We start from the raw sequence: 19,905 nt of genomic DNA, 5'->3' as shown, positions 1-19,905 counted from the left end.
AAATTATTTTAATTGGCACAACTACAAAACATTGCCATTCATTTGTTCGACGTATTACTTTCATACATTTTTATATGTCGTACTACTCATTTATACATTTTTCTGTTGTAACAATTTTAAGTTTCGGTTAGGTTAGAACTGCGACCCCACACAGAAACGAACGGCTATCAAAGTCGGTTTAGGTTAGGTTAGAACTGCGACCCCACACAGAAACGAACGGCTTTAAAAGTAGGTTTAGGTTAGGTTAGAACTGCGACCCCACACAGAAACGAACGGCTTTCAAAGTGGGTTTAGGTTAGGTTAGAACTGCGACCCCACACAGAAACGAACGGCTTTCAAAGTAGGTTTAGGTTAGGTTAGAACTGCGACCCCGCACAGAAACGAACGGCTTTAAAAGTAGGTTTAGGTTAGGTTAGAACTGCGACCCCACACAGAAACGAACGGCTTTCAAAGTGGGTTTAGGTCAGGTTAGAACTGCGACCCCACACAGAAACGAACGGCTTTCAAAGTAGGTTAGGTTAGAACTGCGACCCCACACAAAAACGAACGGCTTTCAAAGTAGGTTTAGGTTAGGTTAGAACTGCGACTCCACACAGAAACGAACGGCTATCAAAGTAGGTTTAGGTTAGGTTAGAACTGCGACCCCATACAGAAACGAACGGCTTTCAAAGTAGGTTTAGGTTAGGTTAGAACTGCGACCCCACACAGAAACGAACGGCTATCAAAGTCAAATATTACATATTGAAATAATTTTATGCGTAGTAAATTTTATTAAATGCAATCCAAAATGAAATAAGAATACCCGTAAAGAAATACCACGATATAAACTATATACGAAATAACTCGAATGCCAATTAAAAGTACCAGATTTAAATTTACTAGTATCAATTCTTCGACGCCATGACTTGTCGATGAAATGAAAATACTTGAAACGTTGTCTTCGAAATAACATTCGATGAAATGTCTGTCGGCAATTCAAGGGTAAACCGTCCCGTACAAACGCATTTTATTTCCTGTGTTGCGACTTTTTTCTCGGCATTTAAAGCAGGCGATTATTTTTCTGTGCATATTTTTGACCATTTGTCATAGAAAAGGAAACTCTTATACCTTTAAATCTTCAGAAACTTCGCGTTTGTACGGGACAACGGTAGACAATTTCATGGAATGCTCCAACTTTGGATTTTCTTTCGGAAGCTTCCCATCCTTTAGTTAGAACCATCGCCCACACTGTTAACTGTACAGTCGCCATCAGATATATCGGAGCGGCCAAGGTGCTCACAAATATCTGAGCACGCCTCTATTGTCAAGGCGCTAGAGTGCGTGTTCAGATATTGTGAACACCTTGGCCGCTCCGATATATCCCATGGCGACTGTACATCGGTGGCCCTTATGACTTTTGTAATAGGGTCCACCGATGTACAGTTATGAGTGTTGCTATTTGTAACTATAGTTTATTTTATTCTCTGCTACTCTGCTAGGTAGGTACCTACTGACAAAACTTACTCGACTATATGTACGTAAATTCTCGTACTAGATATGCAGAATTAGCAAGTTCACATAACAATTTGCCGCGGCAGCCAACTCATTATGGAAATAAGGCCCGGGCCGGGGGACCTTTGAGCTCTACCCTTAGCAGTTTTGTTGGAAATGCTCTATTTTATGGACTAGGTATTTGTAGGTTTCTTGGTATTTAACCGGTACCTTCGGAGTTTTTTTTTAACGCCCCCTATAATAATAATTATACTTACACCGTGTTCTTGTAAATCGGCAAATTATTTATTTAAAAAATGGGTAAACAGGCCTTAATGTGAAGGCCACAAAGGCACTTTTACACGTCAATATGAAATTTGACCGTTTTCCAAAAAAAATTTACATGTCATTCACGTCTTCAAAATATTTACCCTTTGGGTTCATTTTACTCAGAATCATTTGTAGGTACAAGTACATTTACGCCTCATACATGAAAATTTGTGTCCCAAAATTTTGTATTAAAATATAGTGAAGTGTCTTTTTAGTACGTCACGTTCATACAAATAAAAAAAATCGTACAAAAATGTGACGATCTGGAAAGGAAGTCTTGGGACACATTTTTTCATGTATGAGGCAAATTATTTTGAATAAAATGAGCACAAGAAGTCAGTATTTTGAAGATAATAATATTAATAACACTTCCGTGAGACACAGACATATTAAATATATTAAAAACGGGTCACTAAAAAAACGTAAAAAAAAACCCGAAACGTAAAGGTAAAATACGTGAGTGACCCGTTTTTAATATATTTAATAAGATAATAATATGAATGAGATTTACTTTTTTTCTGCAAACGCTCATGCATTTACTTACAAGCACAAGCAAAAACACACACACAACTGCAACAAAGTGTAAAACCATGCAAATATGGCTTATTAATGCAATTGAATTGATTTAAGCGTGCCCATGTTGCTTATTAACTGAATTCAATTAATGCAGACGAAATGACGAGTTTAAATTAATAGCACACACTTAAATCACTAACTTAGTTCATGAAACAGCTATAAATGTCACAATTCTTTAAGCAATTGTGTTTCAAAAAGTTCTGTTAATTAATAACCTAGGTACGGTCAGCATCGATACTATTGAGCTAGTTATTGAAGGTGTTTCAAATGACCTACGTTTCAATTGACCCCAGTCTCCCCTACTAGAGACTACTATTAAATTATTCTGTAAAACCTTTGCAAGAAGAGTACTATATGTAAAACAATTATAGTATACAGTGTGGTTATTTTAAATCTGTAAAAATATAGGTATCTCGATTTGTAACTAAGCTACGTATTCAAGATAGAAAGATACTTTTGGCACATAGTGCATTGTTCTATTCGCACTTCTATGAAATTATGACGTATAAATAACACTTGCACTGCGTGGGCTATATATCAAAATCGCTGCAGACTTTTCTTGGTCTAACTCTAGATTCAGTCCATGAAAAGTCTGCAGCGATTTTGATAGCCCACGGCTTGCAAGTGTTATTTTAAACGTCAACCTTCTATGAAATTATGACGTATAAATAACGTGGGCTATCAAAATCGCTGCAGACTTTTCTTGGTCTAACTCTACCTAGAATAAATTTAAAAGTCGAAAAATTACTGTCTTGGGTGAGACTTGAATCCAGAGGCCGTGAGTTCAAGTCTCACCCAAGACAGTAATTTTTCCATTATTCTAACTAAGCTTAATTCTAAGCTTAATAGCATCGTTCGCAGACGTTTCTGCTTGTTAAAAATTAAAACTAACTCTACCTACTTTGGATGTTGACGGTACTTTCGGTATGCCTAATAAATGGCAACATTGGCAACACACACACACACACAGTTAGTTACACGTGAAAGTTAGGCCTAGTGAGTCCATTGATCCATCAGCATTTGACTCAGTTAAATTTCGATTGAAAATGCATTGCGTGACGTGAGTAAATTAGTTTAATTTAGGTTCTTATTATGTACAAAGTTTACAAAAAAATAAGCTCAAGCAAAGTGCCAATTTGGCTTCGTTAAAATTTATTTAGGTAGTTGAATACAACTAAGACTTATTTAAAATGCGGAATAAAGCTTCGTAAATTGACAAACAAGCAATTATTGCTAAACGTTCTCGGTTGTTTTAACTAAGTACTAATTTGTTTTCAAATACTTAAGTGTCTTAGTTAATATAAACGCGTGTTATTTACTTTAAATAAATTTCATTGCATAATTTTACCAACTACCGTTAACCTAGTTAACTTCTTTGATTTTAACAACGAACTTTGCAGGCTCCCTCCGGGCCAAGTCACTCGGTTGTACACAGCAAAAACGTATTTATTTCCAGCCATTTCATTTTCTCAGTGTACCGTAGCAAACTGTTAACTCTAAATCGGTGTCTAGGTAAGTAGGTTATTCCTATATTATCTTTTAGTTCCAACAATGCCCTTTGTTACGTTTTGAAGGGTCTTTACACGTCAACTGTTTGGACCCTTTCGTACAACCGTGTATGCAAATTCCACAACCAAATTAAAGACCAGGCTTATAACCGCGAAAATCGAAGTTCGCAAATTGCGGGCCTTTTTCTCTGTCACTCTAATTACGCCTTCATTGGAGTAAAAGAGAAAGATCCCCCGCAATTTGCGAAATTCGGTTTTGGCTAGCCCCTCAGTAGGCCTAGCACATGATTGGCGGGACAGTGGGCCCGATTCGGATTTTGAAATAGACATAGATGTCTATTTCAAAATCCGAATACCCGAAAGATATCTAATAGAAGTAATAGATTACTTCTATTAGATATCTTTGCAAGATACGATAACGATATGTTTAAGATCTAACCTGTCAAATTTGACATTGCGCGATTCTGAAGATACTCTTGAACGATTTCCACAGGATATGCCTTAGAGATCCAATTCACATCTAATAGATATCTTACTCTATCTAACGTAAAAGCGACATTGGTTGCCCGAATTGCGCTGCAAAAGAGAACTAGTTGATATCTAAACTATAACGTATATCTAGAATGGATCTAGTACGTGTCGTCTCTTGTGAATATCTTGGAGTTCGAATACGGCAGAGTATCTCGTGGCGAGATAGACTCCCCGTCTTTTACTAGCTATGTTAACAAAAGAGGGACGCGTAGTCTATCTCGCGGCGAGATACTGTCGCGCCAATTATGTGCTAGCCCGGCAGGTAACAGATGGTAGTAAAAAATAAAAGCTAAGATTTATAAAAAGCACTTTTATTTATACAAAGTGTGACTTATAATAAAAAGGGTACGTTCATAGATCACACACGTATCTTAACATGCATTCGTGGAGGAACCGAATTTAGATGAAACAGTATTAAACCAGTACAGAAATAAACTTAAGAGCGCTCTTACAAGAAAAGTCGAAATAATGCAAAATTGATGATACTAGTCGACGAAATTCAGGACTTTGTGCTCATTATTAGAAACAATGAGTACTTGTTCCAGTAAAAGCGTCTTCTTATCTTTTTAAATATCGTTGTAAATATTAAGAAAAAGGACTTATTAAATTAGTAATGAATTTTTTTCTGATGGTCGTTTCCGAAAAACCCCGTGAAGCACTGAACGGCAAGCTCTTATTTGGAAATGTTGAGAAGTTTACTCTGCTAAACCTGGCTATTTTGTATTACTAATACCCTGTACTTTAGGCATATCAAACGATATTTTTCCTACATACCTTTGAGAAAGAGAAAATCAAAGAAAAACGAACTCAATTTTCTCTCTGAAACAAGTGTCAATTTCTACGAAAATCTACTTAATATCGAAGTCATTTTCATACTCAAGCAATCTGCAACGTTTGCTTATACTGTTGGTATACATAAGTGTTTATGAAATTCTACTATAATTTTATGGCAATTTTTTGAAAACTACTCTATATTACCGATGACGCGCGCTCGCCAGCTTAGTGCCGCGGCAGAGCTTGTACAGGCAGGACGTGTGTCGGTCGGCTCCGCACATTTTCAACGGCGACGACGAGGTTTTTTATCATTGTGTGCGGCGGGCGCCGTGTAAAACGCTATACTGTATGCGTGTAAACCGCAACGAGAAACTTTGATCCTAGCACTGTTTTTATAGTATTATAATTTATAATGGTACAGTTTAATAAACTACCGGACAGGATTAAAAATATTTGAAACGACCTGACATTCTATATGTATTTATTTGACTCAAGATAGTACTCGGGGTCTGATGATGGAGCCGGAAGGTAGTTACCGGTACCAATCAACCATGCAACTAAACCACTTCGTGTTTAGGCTCGTTTTATTCGTCTCAACAAGATCTTTGACACAAGATAGTACTCAGGGTCTGATGATGGAGCCGGAAGGTAGTCACCGGTACCAATCAACCATGCAACTAAACCACTTCGTGTTTGGGCTCGTTTGATTCGTCTCAACAAGATCTTTGACACAAGATAGTACTCAGGGTCTGATGATGGAGCCGGAAGGTGGTCACCGGTACCAATCAACCATGCAACTAAACCACTTCGTATTTGAGCTCGTTTGATTCGGCTCAACAAGATCTTTGACTTAAGATAGTACTCAGGGTCTGATGATGGAGCCGGAAGGTGGTCACCAGTACCAATCAACCATGCAACTAAACCACTTCGTGTTTAGGCTCGTTTTATTCGTCTCAACAAGATCTTTGACACAAGATAGTACTCAGGGTCTGATGATGGAGCCGGAAGGTGGTCACCGGTACCAATCAACCATGCAACTAAACCACTTCGTGTTTGGGCTCGTTTGATTCGTCTCAACAAGATCTTTGACACAAGATGTCTGATGATGGAGCCGGAAGGTGGTCACTGGTACCAATCAACCATGCAACTAAACCACTTCGTGTTTGGGCTCGTTTTATTCGTCTCAACAAGATCTTTGACACAAGATAGTACTCAGGGTCTGATGATGGAGCCGGAATGTGGTCACCGGTACTAATCAACCATGCAACTAAACCACTTCGTGTTTGGGCTCGTTTGATTCGTCTTAACAAGATCTTTGGCACAAGATAGTACTCAGGGTCTGATGATGAAGCCGGAAGGTGGTCACCGGTACCAATCAACCATGCAACTAAACCACTTCGTGTTTAGGCTCGTTTTATTCGTCTTAACAAGATCTTTGACACAAAATAGTACTCAGGGTCTGATGATGGAGCCGGAAGGTGGTCACCGGTACCAATCAACCATGTAACTAAACCACTTCGTGTTTGGGCTCGCTTTATTCGTCTCAACAAGATCTTTGACACAAGATAGTACTCAGGGTCTGATGATGGAGCCGGAAGGTGGTCACCGGTACCAATCAACCGTGCAACGAAACCACTTCGTGTTTAGGCTCGTTTTATTCGTCTCAACAAGATCTTTGACACAAGATAGTACTCAGGGTCTGATGATGGAGCCGGAAGGTGGTCACCGGTACCAATCAACCATGCAACTAAACCTCTTCGTGTTTGGGCTCGTTTGATTAGTCTTAACAAGATCTTTGACACTGAAGATACACAAGGTTTGATTATGGAGCTGAAAGGTGGCCACGGGTACCAGTCTATCATGTAACTGAACCACTTCGTGTTTAGGCACGTTTTATTCGTCTCAACAAGATCTTTGACACAAGATAGTACTCAGGATCTGATGATGGAGCTCGAAGGTGGCGACGGGTACCTGTCTATCATGCAGTGTTGGCATCAATCTGAACTAAATCAATCCGGATTGATCAATCAAATTGACGCGTCAATTCGAATTGATTTAATTCTGATTGACGCGTCAATCCGATTGAATCAATTGGAATTAACGCATCAATCCTCAATTCGGATTAAATCAATTCTCAATCTAGATTAACCTAGGGTCTCTTTCCCTTCCCTAAGATTAGTGTCCTTTTTAGGGACTTACTTACTGGACTTAAAGTCGATATCTGAGGTTCCCAGAGGTTCGAAAACATGTTCCTGATGTCAATATTGACTGATGTCCCTTTTAGGGACATTTTTCGAAATTGGCCAATTACGTTCATATTCGTAATCGATGTCGACCATAGGTCCCGAAAAATGTTTCTGACGTCAGTATTGAAGGATGTCCCTTCCATGTCGGGACATTTTTTTAAATTGATCGTTGGCACTTTAAAACGATATCTGAGATTTCCAAAGGTTCCGTAACATGTTTCCGACGGCAATACAGACGGAGTTTCCTTTTTTTCTGGACATTTATGGGACATTACTTCCAATTAACCGATTGCGTTCAAAATCGATATCTGAGGTGCCCAAAGGTTTCCTGTTTGGGACATTTTAGTGACATTCTTTGAAAGTGACTGATTGCATTCAAAATCGATAGCTGAGGTGCAAAATATGGTTTCAACGGCAATATTTAGATTCTACACTTTAGCCGCGTACTTACTTTACTACCTGCATTACGCCACCCTGCTGAAAAAAGGTCATTTCTCGGTATTGCCGTCAGAAACATGTTTCGAAACCTTTGGGCACCTCAGATATCGATTTTGAACGCAATTACTTCTCATAGATTGTCCTTTATTGTTGTATCACAAATTAAGTCATGTTTTTGAATCAATTTATCGCGAAAGTACAGTTACAAAAAGTGTTAAACGAGGAAGGATTACTCAGCCATGGATAAATAAAACATTGTATGTTATGACAGTTAAAAGGGACGAGTTGTTTCGTGTATGGAAAGCCTCGCCAAGTAATATGAACAAACGATTAGAATACACAAAATACAGAAATAAGGTAAATAAACTAATAAATATTGCTAGAAATAAGTATCGTAGACAAGAAATAAAAGAATGTCAAAATGATTATAAAAAAATTTGGGGCACAATTAACAGCTGGTTAGGGCGAATAAAATTAAATGTAGATGAGGTGGTTCTCCGTTACTTAGGAAAAGTAGATAATGTACATAATATTTGTACTAGATTTTCAGAAACGTTTACTCAGGAAATTTTAAATATTAAACATACATGTAACGTTAAATTCTTAGATCGTAACTCTTATGTTAATAAAATTGATTTGTCTTTTAGGTATAAAAAAGTGTCTGCAATTGATGTTGAAAAGATTGTTGGTAATTTAAATTCAAAAAAGGCGCCAGGCATTGACCAAATAAGAATACAAGATATTAAGTACATTAGGAGGCAATTATGTCCCATTCTGGCGAAATTCGTCAATATGTGTGTGATAAAAGGTGTTTATCCAGAAAACCTGAAAAAATCATTTATAAGACCAATTTATAAAAATGGAAATCATTTGGATTATACAAACTACAGGCCTATCGCAATTCTGTCTGTAATTAATAAAATTGTCGAGAAGGTGGTTGTCGGACAGGTATCAGGTTTTCTGGAGAAACACAACATACTTACGGACTCGCAGCACGGGTTCAGGAAAGGTCGAAGTACGGGGTCGGCTCTGGCCCAATTCTCGGATGAAATCAACAGCCGTCTAAACGAAGGTAAACAGGTACTTGCGCTTTTTATAGACTATAAAAAAGCATTTGATACCCTGGACCATGAAGTGCTTCTGCAGGCAATGCGAGAATGTGGCATAGACGGCCCCGTCAATGACTGGTTCCGCAGCTACCTGGCGGGCAGGACCATACGCACGAGCATCGCCGGCACCACAGGCGCGGAGTGTGACGTCACGCTCGGGGTGCCGACCGGCTCTGTGTACGGCCCTGTCGGCTATGTGATGCTTGTCAACAGTGTTGTAAACGTTATAAAGAAATGCAAGGTATACATGTATGCGGACGATATGTGCCTACTATATTCGCATACAGATATATCAGAAGCTCACAGTTGTATTCAAAGCGACTTTGACGAGATTGTTAAGTGGGCCCACGATAACGGAATAATTATAAACCTATCAAAAACGAAAAGTATGCACATATATTCCCCATACAACCGCAGGGCTAAGTCGGTTAATTATAGTGAGATAGGTGTGATAGGACACGGATACGATTGCTTGCACAACAGAAAGGATAACAAATGTAACTGTGAACCGCTAGAATATGTAAACACTTATAAGTATCTAGGTATGCATATTGATCACAACTTTAATTGGAAAACACACATCAACGCGGTTTGTTCGAAACTACGCTCAGTAATGAGCAAAATGTACTACTTACATAAATTAATTAGCAAAAAAACTATGCTTGTAGTGTATTACGCACTAGCGGACTCAGTGATAGGTTATGGACTTAATGTATATGGCAGAACCTTCCAAACGTATATTGCTGAAATAAAAAAGCTACAGATTAGGTCACTGAAATACTTATTGGACAGCAAAACTAAAAACAAGCTGAAAGGCGACTACGAAAAACTTTATAAAATGTACAAAATATTACCTGTGACTCAAAGAGTGCAATATCTGATAGCTGTAGATAATTACTATAATAATAAATGTAAAGTCTATAAACAAAGCAGATATAGAACTAAGAATATTAGAATAAGGAAATATGTACAACATTTTGTCAAAAACTATTATGGTAGAAGAACGGATAAATTTTTGGTACCAAAAATATATAATGAAATAGAATGGTTAAGAGAGGAAAAGAAATATAGTATAATGGAAGTAAAGAACAAATTAAAAAAAACACTTTTAGATAACTTACCTTAACTCCAGCCACCGTGTATTATTATTATTAAAATTAGATTTGTTGTTTTTGCACAGTATATCTTTTTCTAAAATTATGTTTTGTAAAAGGAAAGTTTACTACCTATTATGTATTTACATTTACATCTATTTAGTTTCTGATAATAACTTTAATGTTAAATATTTAGGGTAAGCTTTAGAATGATAGCAACTTAAGTAGGTGCATAAAAGTGTATAAAATGAGCGCTGTCTCGCCAACAAACTGCATTCTACGTAGTTTGGCGAGTAACTTTAAAATTGAATATGTATATGTGCCTTTGATAAATAAATAAATAAAAAAAAAAAGATCTTGTTGAGACGAATCAAACGAGCCTAAACACGAAGTGGTTTAGTTGCATGGTTGATTGGTACCGGTGACCACCTTCCAGCTCCATCATCAGACTCTGAGTATCACCTAGTGTCAAAGATCTTGTTGAGACTAATCAAACGAGCCTAAACATGAAGTGGTTTAGTTGCAAGGTTGATTGGTACCGGTGACCACCTTCCGGCTCCATCATCAGACTCTGAGTATCACCTAGTGTCAAAGATCTTGTTGAGACTAGTCAAACGAGCCTAAACATGAAGTGGTTCAGTTGCATGGTTGATTGGTACCGGTAACCAACTTCCAGCTCCATCATCAGACTCTGAGTATCACCTAGTGTCAAAGATCTTGTTGAGATGAATAAAACGAGCCTAAACACGATGTGGTTTAGTTGTATGGTTGATTGGTAATGGTGACCACCTTCCAGCTCCATCATCAGACCCTGAGTACTGTCTTGTGTCAAAGATCTTGTTGAGACGAATCAAACGAGCCCAAACACGAAGTGGTTTAGTTACATGATAGCCTGGTACCCGTGGCCACCTTCCAGCTCCATCATCAGACCCTGTGTATCTTCAGTTTCTTGTAACTTGTTTCTTGTAAATAAGCGAGTACCTATAATTTCTTTCAAGTAATATACGTTCATAAGTACGAGTATGGGGCTATTCATAAATTACGTCGTTTCAAATGGGAGGAGGGGGGGGGGGGGTCTGGACATCGGATGATGGTAGCATGACGTAGGAGGAAACAGAGTCATCCGAAGCATGATTTTTGGATGATTTGAGGGATGGGGGGGTCAAAAATAGATGACGTAATTTATGAACAGCCCCTATGTACATTTGCACTGCATTTAGTATTTTCGTACTTACCAAATAACAGTTTTAGGACTTTATAAGTACAGTTAGTGTTGTTATGGTTGATTTCAATATGCTTTGCGAAGGATCAAGAATGTTTAATCCATCATTGTACTGCGAGTGTGGTAGAAGGGATCGGAATACTGAGCTCGCACGGCCTGCCGCAGCGCGTAAAATACCTAAACTCGCTCAACCCCGAAATGTAATAGCACTCTTAAAACGGACAAACAAACTACTTTAACCCTTTCACCGCTAACCGACGAACGAGTACAAAATTTATTTTAGTCGCCCAATGTAACTATGCCTTGAATGTTACAATTTTTTAATTCTTCATGGATCCCATAATCAGATCAGAATTTTAATAAATATTCTACAACCTTAAAAACATAATTATTCATGTAAAAAAAGAAAATAAAACTGCTTTTGCAAAGTATGAATAGCTGCCTTACCTGCCTGTTGTATAACTACGTAAAATATTACATTTACATCATATTTTGAAGTTTTTAATAGGGAATATTGGGCTAAGCTCTGCGTAGGTGGCACAACTAGCACAGTATACAGTAAACAAACATCAACGTACTTTTCTTTCCACAGGCAATTAATACTCTACGAGACAATTCTAAAAACCCCAAACACAATTAGGTTTCGTTGTTTTATCACAGAGTTCCTATGGCCACCTCTGGTCATCAGATCAGCTCGATGACACCATAATATTGCATTGTCACCCGACTTGCTTATGTATGCAAAATTTCAGCTCAATCGGAAACCGGGAAGTGGATCAAATTTAACTTGCAAGATTTGATACAGACAACGGTCAGGTGAAACTAAATAAAAGCTTGTAAAAAGTTAAATAATGTAATAGATGTTCAAAATATTTATTTGACAATGTGTCAATCACCCTGGTTTTACATAACTTTCTTAAAAATAATAGCTCAAACTCAAGACAAACTTACAGAGACTCTTAAATATTAAGTTAAGCATAAATACTTTCAATAAATACAATTTTTTGTTGGACAAAAATAACACCGATTTGTATACATTTTTTTTATCACAATTTAGAATATTACCAATATTAGGCGGTTTTAAGAATCCCGTTATTATAATGTGAGTTTCCCAAATGAGATGAGTTAAAAGAAATTAACTTTAAATACATGTATATTTTAATTAAAGATCAAAAGGAACATCAATAAATGTGAATTTTCAACCAAAATTGCTTATTGTCGGTTACTTCAATTTGAAATCAAATTTATCGACACGGAATGTCTTTGTAAATCACTTGATACAACATTTTCATGTTTTCTACGTTTTACTGAATAATGCCGGAAAAAACATACTAGGAAAAATACATTTAGTTTAAAGCAGGCCACTGACGAGCCTTCCAAATGGATGCCGTTACAATGGATTCATCCAAATAGACTGCATCCTAATATTAAACATTGTACGTTTTTGACATTCACGGACCGATTTTGGATTGCAGCCACGCTATTTGGACTGTTGGAAGGCTCGTCAGTGGCCACCTTAAGTTACTCACTTACTTAATTACTTCCTATGTACTATTTTTTAGTTTAGACTTCAGTAAAAGACTAAACTGAATATAGGAACACATACGCCTTGAAATAGATTTTAATATAATTACAACGCACTTATAAAATATTCTCAACAATTTGATATTCTGTATGGAATACATATAGCCTCTAGCCGCCCAAAGACCTATAAAAAGCTCTCCTGTTCCATTCTAATTTGAACTTTGTGTTGACAAAATAAAATTTCATTTTGCTTGGCAAGGTTTTGACGTATGGACGGCTAGAGGATAGGGAGCGTGCATGAACTGTTTACGGCAGCACAGAAGCCCCCTATTCATTGGCGCGAAGCATTATGTCGCGTTTCCATTTTAGATTTAAGCCACTAGATGGCAGACTCTACTATGCGATATATAACCAGTGTGTATATAGTGTAGAGGGCAGCGCCTGCTTAGAAGCGTGAATTGTTTTCGCTTCCGATTCTGGTCACGAGATGGCAGACTCCAATACGCACGGTCTCTACATGTATTGTTTTATGCCCTGATAATAAGAATTGCAAATAATTCTTTTTTATTACCGAGTTAAGCCTGCATTATTTTTTAAGCTGTCTTAAAGCCTTAAATATAATAAGTATGTATGTTTTAAAATGTAGTAACACAGAATATTTATCTCATCACATCGCGTAACATTTCAAAACGAATGACGCTTAAGAGCACACATTAAGCCTACATTTTTTGAGGATTTCATTTAAAAATTTATTAAAATTTGTTCATATTCAAAAATATTGATAATTTCCTCGATTCGATCTAAAAATATAGCAACAAGACCTGTAGTATCTTATGTTATTATAGAAGACTAGCTTAGATATCATTCGAAAATACAAATTTTCATATTAAATCTTACGTGACTAATTTTATCAAACAAATCGAGACACCAATAACTCATAATAGAAATTAAGAGCCTTCGTAAGAATTAGGGATGTTACGGAGCTCCGGTTCCGGTTCCGTTAAGTCGGCACTTCCGACACATATCCACTTCGGTTCCGGTTCCGTTGCTTTTGAATCGGAAGTTACATCGGATGTCAAAGCTTAGCGCTGCGGCGGCGGGACATGAGCGGCGTACATCAAAAACAAATAGCGGCGTATATCAAAAACAAATAAACCTAAGCAAGAAAGACCTGCCGGCCTAGCCAAGGTTACAATCGCTATCGCTTCGACAATGAAAAGCTTTATGAGTCTCTATCACTCTTCCATATTAGTGCGACAGTGACAGTTGCGTTTCGATCGCTACGGAGCCACAGAATAAATAATAGTACTAGGTACAGAAGACTCACTCCCTAACAAAACGCGTCTGTTACGATCAGCACAGATATGGCCGCTAGGTGGCGACAGCGCCACGCGCGGCTTATGGTAAACCCCAAAATTGGGGCCGAACGGACGTACTTTTAGCTACCTGCAACAAAGCGACGAAATCGCGGAGTGAGCCACGCCTGACGTAGCGTAAGCGATTGGCATCTTGGCTACGCGGCCTGTCCTTCGCTCATTTTCCACCACGTGCTGCACTAATTAGTTGTTTTTTTTATTCGTGTACTACTGTACTTAATTGAATACTAAATACTTATTGATATATTAAGTGTAATCCGTACCTAGGTACTGACAGTACTGACTCAGGCTCCGATTGTGATTCCGTTTTCGCTTCCGATTCCGTTTCTGGTTCCGATAAACTAAATTAAAAACATCTGGTTCCGCTTTCGGTCCCGATAAAATCCGTTACATCCCTGATAAGAATCAAGAACTGAAAGGAATGTTGACTTTAGTTGATATACTTACAAATTAAAAATTACAGGCAAAATCGTCACATGCAATGATTTTTCTGATTATAAACTAAATAAAAACGTCATAGTGAAGAATGAATAAAGAGAATGGTTAAGAAGACTGTGTGATGAAACGATGTTTCGTTAATGTACCAAACATAATATTTTATCAAATATTTAAACACAATATTTTCAATATTATAGAAACAAAAAAAAACATCTTAATAAAGATCATATTCTAAGATATATTTTTTTATTTGACACTTCTAACAACCAATATTCGAAAAATACTATAGTAATAGATTCTTTTAGTGTATTAACATTTTTTTGTGATATATTGTTGTGATGTTTGGAATATAAGGGTTTTTTTTTTCGTTCAGTGCGTTTTGGCCTTTTTTGCGTGTAAGATAAATCAATATCAAACCGCGGTAACCAAAGACATTATGAATGTTAGTTACCAAGTTATCACAGTGCTGTGTAGTCGATACTGGGCCGGTAGTGCAGCGTCATATCCAGGCTGTCGGCAGATTTGGCGCCGGGTGTGACGCAGGCCGGGTTTTTTTAAATAGTTTCTTCGTTCGCGGATTCGCGTTTCGGCATTTGAGGGCTTAAGTGTGGTTATCATAGCGCTGTGTAGTCGATACTGGGCCGGTAGTGCAGCGTCATATCCAGGCTGTCGGCAAACTTGGCGCCGGGTGTGACGCAGGCCGGGGTTTTTTTCAATAGTTTCTTCGTACGCGGATTCGCGTTTCGGCATTTGAGGGCTTAAGTGTGGTTATCATAGTGCAGTGTAGTCGATACTGGGCCGGTAGTGCAGCGTCATATCCAGGCTGTCGGCAGATTTGGCGCCGGGTGTGACGCAGGCCGCGGTTTTTATTTAATAGTTTCTCCGTACGCGGATTCACGTTTCGGCATTTGAGGGCTTAAGTGTGGTTATCATAGTGCAGTGTAGTCGATACTGGGCCGGTAGTGCAGCGTCATATCCAGGCTGTCGGCAGATTTGGCGCCGGGTGTGACGCAGGCCGGGTTTTTTTAAATAGTTTCTTCGTTCGCGGATTCGCGTTTCGGCATTTGAGGGCTTAAGTGTGGTTATTATAGTGCAGTGTAGTCGATACTGGGCCGGTAGCGCAGCGTCATATCCAGGCTGTCGGCATATTTGGCGCCGGGTGTGACGCAGGCCGGGTTTTTTTAAATAGTTTCTTCGTTCGCGGATTCGCGTTTCGGCATTTGAGGGCTTAAGTGTGGTTATCACAGCGCTGTGTAGTCGATACTGGGCCGGTAGTGCAGCGTCATATCCAGGCTGTCGGCAGATTTGGCGCCGGGTGTGACGCAGGCCGGGTTTTTTTAAATAGTTTCTTCGTTCGCGGATTCGCGTTTCGGCATTTGAGGGCTTAAGTGTGGTTATTATAGTGCAGTGTAGTCGATACTGGGCCGCTAGCGCAGCGTCATATCCAGGCTGTCGGCAGATTTGGCGCCGGGTGTGACGCAGGCCGGGTTTTTTTAAATAGTTTCTTCGTTCGCGGATTCGCGTTTCGGCATTTGAGGGCTTAAGTGTGGTTATTATAGTGCAGTGTAGTCGATACTGGGCCGGTAGCGCAGCGTCATATCCAGGCTGTCGGCAGATTTGGCGCCGGGTGTGACGCAGGCCGGGTTTTTTTAAATAGTTTCTTCGTTCGCGGATTCGCGTTTCGGCATTTGAGGGCTTAAGTGTGGTTATTATAGTGCAGTGTAGTCGATACTGGGCCGGTAGCGCAGCGTCATATCCAGGCTGTCGGCAGATTTGGCGCCGGGTGTGACGCAGGCCGGGTTTTTTTAAATAGTTTCTTCGTTCGCGGATTCGCGTTTCGGTATTTGAGGGCTTAAGTGTGGTTATTATAGTGCAGTGTAGTCGATACTGGGCCGGTAGCGCAGCGTCATATCCAGGCTGTCGGCAGATTTACCGCCGGGTGTGACGCAGGGCTTCGAGATCTATAATGATTAATGTCCTTCCACTGTTGTTTTAGGCATTCTTTCCTTCGCCTTCACATAAAAATTTACTGTTAAAATAACCTTGGGATTGACATTTAACGTTACTGGGTCTATATAGTGTTCACTATCAACTTAATTTTCGTTAAGTTCCATGAACCCTATTTTGGCCATCTTTATTAACCTCCCGAGTGCCAGTATTCTTAATAGTTTCCTCGTACGCGGATTCGCGTTTCGACCTTCGAGGGTTTAAATGTGGTTATTATAGTGCAGTGTAGTCGATACTGGGCCGGTAGGGCAGCGTCATATCCAGGCTGTCGGCAGATTTGGCGACGGGTGTGACGCGGGGCTTCGAGATCTATAATAACTGTCCTTTCACTGTTGTTGAACGCATTCTTTCCTTCGCCTTCGCTTAAAAATTTACTGTTAAAATAACCTTGGAATTGACATTTAACGTTACTGGGTCTATATAGATACAGAAACAGGCGTGTTCACAATAAACTCGATTTTCGTCAAGTTCGATGCCAATCATATTTTGGCCATCTTTATTAACCTCTCGAGTGCCAGTTTTTTTTCTAATAGTTTCCTCGTACGCGGATTCCCGTTTCGGCATTAGAGGTCTTAAGTGTGTTTATCATAGCGCAGTGTAATCGATACTGGGCCGGTAGTGCAGCGTCATGTCCAGGCTGTCGTCCGAGTCGGCGCCGGGTGTGACGCACGGCGCGGGATGCGTCTGGGCGTGACGCAGGATGCCTTCCAGCTGTAATCAATACATTCATAAACTGAAATGTCATATACTAAGAAACAGTGACCAAGGCCTCCGGTACCCGGCTGGAATCGACCCCGCGTCCTCTGCTATCGCGGCAGGTGAGTGAGAACAGTCGTGAAAGGAACCGCTGCTTACTTCGTCTTAATGAGGTTGAATATTTCGAGTTAAGGAGGGTTTGGGCTCTGAAGGGAAGGGAATAACATTTTATTTCGTGTTATCGAGGTATGAAATAGCGATGTTCTATTGTACATATTATGCATTTCTTACTGAAGGCTTATGGCGCCCCCTGGCCGCTCTACTTGAAATAAAAACAATTTAATTTATTCATAAACGCGATATTGCCCTGAACTAGCTATAAATCGTTAGTTTTTATCTGTCATTTTGACTTATATATTTGTTAGAAAGGGATAAAACACAATTTAACTAAATCAGGCCCGTAAAGTTTTTTGAATCAGGGTAAAGAGAATAGAGTGTATAGAGGCGGATTGTTAAAGTAATTATGAAGCCACTTTAATAAGTATCTACTTGTTTTTTACTTTCGGTATTTTATTATTCAATATGGTTTGACATAAGTAAAGGAGTAAGTAAGAGTCTTGCCCATGACTAGTAAATTCATCATTCAGAGACAATTTCAATATGGCGGTTTGTTTACATAATTAGCAAGATCCATAGAATGACACTTTACCTGTAGTTGTATATCTCCCAGTAATGCTCTCCGGGCAGGCTCTGGGGTCCAGCAAGTCTCCATGAGTGCCCAACATGCGTCCGTGAAATGCGGCAGTCTTTCGGGGCGTAGTCCTGGAAAAAATTTATTCCATGTAGGGGGTCATCCATTAATTACGTCACACGAATTTCTAGGTTTTTTGACCCCTCCCCCCCTCCTTGTCACACTTGGTCACATTTGGCAAACCCCTCCCCCCTAGTGTGACGTCACATTTTTTCTACGATATCGCCAAATCGAATTAAGTAAGTACCTAAGTATTATTAATATTTTATCAAAATATTTTCGACGATATAAATATTAGTAATTTTATAACCCAAAACTGCTTAGGAAAGAAAATTAAACGAATAAAAACGATTATAGTTTTAAAAACTTGTTATTTAAATGTACAGCGAATAAAACAATTTAAATACATTTTCGGTTACTGATGAAGTTAAAGTGACGTCACAAAGTTTGTGTCTCCCCCCTCCCCCATGTCACAATATGTCACATTTTCTTGACCCCCTCCCTCCCCCTAAGCGTGTGATGTAATTAATGGATGACACCTAGATTACAAAGCATCAAATCACAATCACAAACTCAAACAAACATTGTAAAACCAGACATCACAATATTCACAATTACTTGCATAATCAGACTGTTTTATCTACACACATATCATAAACTCTCTATGATGCCTTCAAAATCCGTAAATAATGGCCCCCATTACGATAAACTGGTTTGTTACAGCAAATTTCTTATCTGTGAAAATGTGGTAATAGCTTCATTACTATATCAAAATCGATTTGGTAATGCATTTCAAATTTCGAACATCTCTGAAAAAAAAGCAATTTGATTTGACCCCTATTCTAATATCAGTCAAGATGACGTTTTATTCGAGATCAAATGACAATTGCATACAATATTGACAAATCTCGCATGTATCGTTAGTATCGGACGATATGGTAATCGACCCCGACTCTAGTTTGTCTCTGAATTAAAAAAAACTACGGATGCGTGACGTGCGTGAAAAAAGTTTTCATTTGCCGCCATTTGACGTACAGTTTATCGTTTAATTAGTTTTTAAGTAAAAAATTATATGTTTTGTTGTTTTTAAAGTAACTATAAAAAAAGTTTCGTGTAAAATGTGCGATAAAGATATTTCGGAGACGCCACCTCATATCCGCGAGTTCCGCCAGAGAGGAAAGTGCCCTAATGTCGGCTGTAGTATGAGGTTAGTGAATATATCATAGAAAGTTTATAATATGTGTGTAGATAAAGCAGTGTATGTAACTGTACATAATTAGGCATTAAAACACTCGTGTGATACTATTATGAAACTCATTTCATTCGTTTCATAAACCCACACTCGTATTTTAATGCCTTTCATTATGTAGCAGTCACATAAACTACTATTAACATCTCGCTGCCCCAATATTACAGGGGTTCTATGTTTCACTTTTACCGAACTGAGAACATTGTTACAGTGACATTAAGTCGAATTTCAACCATCTTGAAAATGTACCATAGAACCTTGTAATAATGGGCAAACGATGTGTTGTCTTATTGGTTTCACTAAATATATGTACTTATATTTTGAAATTTTCTTCTTGAAATTCTACTAAAGCAGACTTCGTACATTGACCCGCCTGTTGCTATCTCTCTTGCACTCGCATTATTATACCGCTGTCAAATTCGCACAGTGATTGCACCTGTTAATGAGCAGTTTGTTCTCACCTCTGTTGACCTTGGTCCAGAGCTGCTCCTTGTTCTGAAAGTCCTAGAAAGCTGTCGGTAGCCTCACGTTGCCGGCGCAGAGATACCAGAACACGTCTACTGCTG

At 38.8% G+C, this 19,905-nt stretch overlaps 1 protein-coding gene across 1 annotated transcript in view; it reads right to left on the bottom strand.

The window, feature by feature from the left end:
- Positions 1-16,323: 16,323 nt before the first annotated feature.
- The window catches only part of LOC134675651 (dual serine/threonine and tyrosine protein kinase-like), a 52,782-nt gene continuing 49,200 nt past the window's right edge, over positions 16,324-19,905 (bottom strand). Inside the window, exons 24-25 of the mRNA XM_063533981.1 lie at positions 18,049-18,161; positions 16,324-17,354 (exon numbers count right to left, since the gene is read on the bottom strand). Coding sequence (XP_063390051.1) covers positions 17,229-17,354; positions 18,049-18,161 — 239 coding nt within the window. The 3' untranslated portion in view covers positions 16,324-17,228. The remainder of the gene's footprint in view (positions 17,355-18,048; positions 18,162-19,905) is intronic.

This window comes from Cydia fagiglandana, chromosome 22 (genome assembly GCF_963556715.1).
Source record: "Cydia fagiglandana chromosome 22, ilCydFagi1.1, whole genome shotgun sequence".
Lineage (NCBI taxonomy): Eukaryota > Metazoa > Arthropoda > Insecta > Lepidoptera > Tortricidae > Cydia > Cydia fagiglandana.
Note: the sequence above shows the minus strand (reverse complement) of the source record. Positions and strands in the feature narration are given on the sequence as shown.